The sequence below is a fragment of the Salvelinus sp. IW2-2015 genome, unplaced genomic scaffold (genome assembly GCF_002910315.2).
Source record: "Salvelinus sp. IW2-2015 unplaced genomic scaffold, ASM291031v2 Un_scaffold16431, whole genome shotgun sequence".
In the NCBI taxonomy this organism is placed as follows: domain Eukaryota; kingdom Metazoa; phylum Chordata; class Actinopteri; order Salmoniformes; family Salmonidae; genus Salvelinus; species Salvelinus sp. IW2-2015.
Window position 1 is genome coordinate 29017 of NW_019957583.1, and position 4752 is coordinate 33768.

The following is a 4752-nucleotide window of genomic DNA, read 5'->3' on the forward strand; positions in this document are numbered from 1 at the left end:
CTTGCATACGCTAAGCCTATTCTATTGCAAAAAGCTGAAGTACAGATGTAGGATTTGATCACTCGTTTGATGCTGACAATTTTCCTGCATGGCAGGAAATAAAAACTTATAGTGTATTTGAGTTTTAAAAAGGCTCCTAAAGTTTGTAATTTCCATTTCGAAATTTCAGATTCGATTTGCCCTAACGAAAAATGTATCAGTCCCTACAAAAATGGCCATTATTATATTCCTCATAATAATTAATATTTCCCGTTGCTGCTCAAATTAAGATCCTACATCCGTTAATACACTGTGCACATGAATCAATGATGCGAATCGCAGCCAAGGACCCTCTCCTTCAATGTTGAAATTAGTCTACTCTACAGGTCTGGCCTACACAGTCGAGAGCGCATTGGCGCCATTGCCTGGAATACGTGGGGTGGTCGTTGCGGTGGCTGGTATTGGCTGGAGAAGAAGCTGAACCTGCGAGGACAACAACTCTGGAGTTCATTTAGCAGTGGAGACGGAGAGACGTACCTTTAGTCTGGCTCAAAGTTCACGCTTTTCTCCACAATGACCCGTTCGCCATGAGAAGATGGCAACCGCAAGATCTCCATTTTGTGTGGCACAGCAGCCTAACAGTGCGCAATCTCCACGTTGTAGGCGAGATATTGATCACCATCGAGTACACTTAGCCATTGTCACTTTATTAACACATAACTTATGAATATCTATTTTCTGTTATACCATTCCGATTACTAAAAAACACTTATATAGCCTATATTTCCATTCTGATAAGAGCAAGGTTGAGAGAATCTACCCATCTACATACGCATGCAGGGCGATGAGTGCCTTTATTTGTTTCCAACATACGATATGGAATAATAAAGAAATATTTATGCACGACAGTTGTTAATACTATTCAAATGCGTGTTTTCTTTACACTGTAGATGTGCTACTGGAGTCTGGTCACTTTATGCCCTGTGCATATGGTCAGTAGGCTATAGGTTGAGTGGAAAAACGGGTAACATAGACCACTTTAGGAGAACGGAGAGTGAACCTACTGTAGCACACTACGTAGTACCACTATGCCTTGATGCTGCCTGCGCCTCTCGCTCACCACTCCCTCGTGCGCCATTTTGTGCGCAACAGTAGCCTACATTTTATGCACTGCATATGGGTTCGAGAGAAAGGCATGTCCACTTCACAGCATGTAAAGTCAATTATTAACTTTGATTGAAATGATTCCCATATATTTATTATAGCTCAAGAATAGTCTATAGGCTACTCGTTTAATTACTTACAGTTTGATCATTAGAAAAAGTTGCCACTCAGATTTGGGTTGAAGTTATTAAGAATGTATTCATTTTGGTAGGAGCAGGCTACCTAGGTGGATGACCTTGCAGCTATTTATCTTTCAAAACGATGATATTTCGTTGTCCCTTTCTCGGTAACCCACCCAATTTGACAGGCTCTGCCATATCACCTGAGGCCCTATGCCCATATAGACCTATTGATTTGACGTTTCTATGCAATATTAATGCCCAAATGATTGCCAATTCATTTCTATTGATCTAAAAATCAACAATAAACACTGCTATAAGGTTTAAAATGTATATTCGTTCAACAGTTTATTCAATCAACTGATGGTCAAAAGACAAAAGTCTTTAGAAACCTGTATCCAGTTTTGACATAGGCACAGGACTACTTGTCGCCAAAAATCATCTCGGGTGTCCAAAAAGCAATAGAGAGATTTAGGCTACTTGACTGAGGCCACAGGCCTAAACATTCCTCATTCATTAGGCTATATGGTCTATAAACTCATAATCAGAACCGAAGGCTATTTGTCTTATTTGACTCTGTTCATATTCCATATTTGCCATGCAGAACCCAGCGGGTAAACATCTGAATCAGACAGATATTGGGATGAATTCGCGGTCACTTGGTTAATGAGAATGCGTATGTTTAGAATATAAACAAAACCAAAACACTGCATATAACTTGCGGCGGTGGCAGTTAATAAACACTTACAGGGCTCTTAGACACACACATGTCGGTAAAACCGGATTTTCTAGTTCACTGCGAATGACACCACCCTGGATAAGTCTGAACCATATGAGCCAGCAAGTTGGCAGCCATTTTTATTTGACAACGCCCAATTACCACAATGAAATACAGTCACATGTGGCAGCGCAGAATATACCAGAACATTTAGAAACATCAGTGACAGCACAATTCATCTGGGCGTCACCTATTGAATAAATTGATATGGATGAGTGTCATGTTGAGAATTCCTGGCCTGGTTCCTGTATGGGTAAAACAAACGCTTATAAAGATAATATATTATTAATAACTTACACAAAAAAAAAAAAACAGCTGCCACTGTAGTGCTGCCATTGTAGTTTTATAGGCTATGCAACCATAGTCGAAGACATGCACAACATTGTAAATCTACATATTATGAATGCACGTCTGGCTATATTTCATTCGAAAGCAAGGACTGTCCATTACATTCTATTGAGGATGCAAACACTCTTGCTCCTCTCTCGGTCTGTCGGTACCGTGGCTACACACCTCCCCCCATCGCTCAGCTGCTAGCGCTCGCTCTACAGCCTTGCGCTGCTGTTAGGAGGAAAACCTGCCTTCATTCATAAAGTCTGTAAACTACTCGAGAGTACTACAGCATCGTGGAAGAGGCGGTTCTCCGAGTAGCTGCACCGCCCACCTAGAGAAGAGAAAGGGAGGGGAGGGGGAGAAGATAGAAGCAGTCATTGGATAGAAGAAAGGAGGGAGCGTGTGGCTACAATGTATGCCAGAGAGCACGCCTGACGCATACAGGGGGTACATAGCAAGGGTTTGGCTATGCTGGTGATATCGAGCAGTGACACATTTCTGATACATGTGAACTGTTTTCGACGAGTGCCAGATGAATCATTGCTACAGTTGACGTGGACGATTTGATTCTCGTCGCTGCGCTGTTCAGGAGAAGCCAAGCCTCCATAGCGTGTAGAATAGAACCACGTAGGCTACTTGCTATAACGTTTGACATGACTCATGGAGCAGAAACCTAACCGCACATCCTTACATTCGCTTTTAATTTGATGTCGACATGTCTGCTGGTTCTAATGAGATCGAGATTAAAGGAGTGTTTAAATGGTTAGCCTACATTTTATATGCATTGTAGCCTATACATGAATTATCAAAGCCTCACGGGTCCTCATAAACGTGCGAAATGTTTTTCTTATTTGCAATCATAACGTAGCATAAAGACGACAACAATATGTTCCATCTGAATCCAAACTTTAGATCTACGTTGCCAAAAGTTAGAGCATCCATAGGGGAATCTCACTCATTTCGCATGCAAGCATCATGCCAATGATCGCAAACAAATAATTAAAGGCTAAGGGAGAATGCCTACTATATATACTATATATATTATAGTTAACATCAGTATTATAAAAATGCAAAATTCTCAAGTTTATCCACATTGTTTTGCCAGAGTAACAACTTTAGTGTAGTCAACTCATTGCTATCTAATGTACACTATGAACAGAACTTCTAAATCTTTGAATACTATAATTACAAATGTACATATTTCCAAACAAAATTCTTTAAGATCAACAATTCTTCCCCACTAATAATATAAAGCATTACACCAAAGAAACAAGAAACAATTACATGAAGAAAACACTGGTGAACATTTGTATATTTGCATATTTGCTCACTCTACCTAGTTGTATAAAATGTACAGTATGTAAACTTTGTTTAAACTCAGTTTTCTGTATTCTGTCTCTAAATGCTGTCTATCACTAGCAGCACCATATCACCAAGTAACATTCCGAGTATGTGGAAATGTACTTGGAGAATGAAGGTGATTCTGATTCTGAGAGAACTGATATAGACCTAGCCCTACTGCTATAAATCTGATATCAATCACTGATAATTGTCTGAACTTAAATTTAAAAAAAATAACTTTGAAAACTGAACAACATTAAAGTTGATGTAATGTCAAATGATTATTTTGTTGCTTTATTATATATCAAGATACATTTTATTCTCTGCTTAACTCTGATGTAAAACAACTATCAGAGTAACTTTAGGATGCACAGTGAATAACATGACTATAAGTGAGAATAGAGAGTGAGAGGAGACAAATATTACTCCTAAATTTGAAAAAATGAAAACATTATGAAAAGCTAGTTGTCTTAAATCTGATAGTGTTAAAGCATTGTGCACACACCCTAATGAAATCACAATGTTACCACTGCAATGTTCTGAATTCAAAACCACTTGTTTACAAGTCAATTAAGCTCAGAAACCTTTACAACTAATTAACATAACATACTCCAAAAAGTTATTACATATCTTTACACATAAATTAAAATAATTGAATAACAAATTAATATCCATAGAGTTATAACAGAAATTGTATTGTATTATACTCAATTATACAGTACTATTTCCAGTTCAACTTATAGGACCCTCTCCAAATGGTCAGCATTGGGGTAAAGCCTTTCCATTGCCAGATTTAAATGTTTAAAAAAATACAATTCTGGAAAGAATGTAATTTTCTATCACGTACACGTCGTGGTAAGTGACATCCAATTGCTCAAAGCATTTGGTTATCCAGCACCACAACAGATACTGTTGTCTATTTTCAAAAACATGATTTTTGTTTCTAAATTCTTCAAGCACAAAGTTCTATGGCATCAACACCATCATCTTTAGTTAACTATAAACTTGGTCCAACCAGAAGCCTTCTGTGAGTTCCAC

At 38.3% G+C, this 4752-nt stretch overlaps 1 protein-coding gene across 1 annotated transcript in view; it reads right to left on the reverse strand.

The window, feature by feature from the left end:
* Positions 1-2080: 2080 nt before the first annotated feature.
* LOC112080683 (insulin-like growth factor 2 mRNA-binding protein 1) overlaps positions 2081-4752 on the reverse strand; it is a 19948-nt gene continuing 17276 nt past the window's right edge. The window contains exon 3 of the mRNA XM_024146531.2: positions 2081-2704. Coding sequence (XP_024002299.1) covers positions 2644-2704 — 61 coding nt within the window. The 3' untranslated portion in view covers positions 2081-2643. The remainder of the gene's footprint in view (positions 2705-4752) is intronic.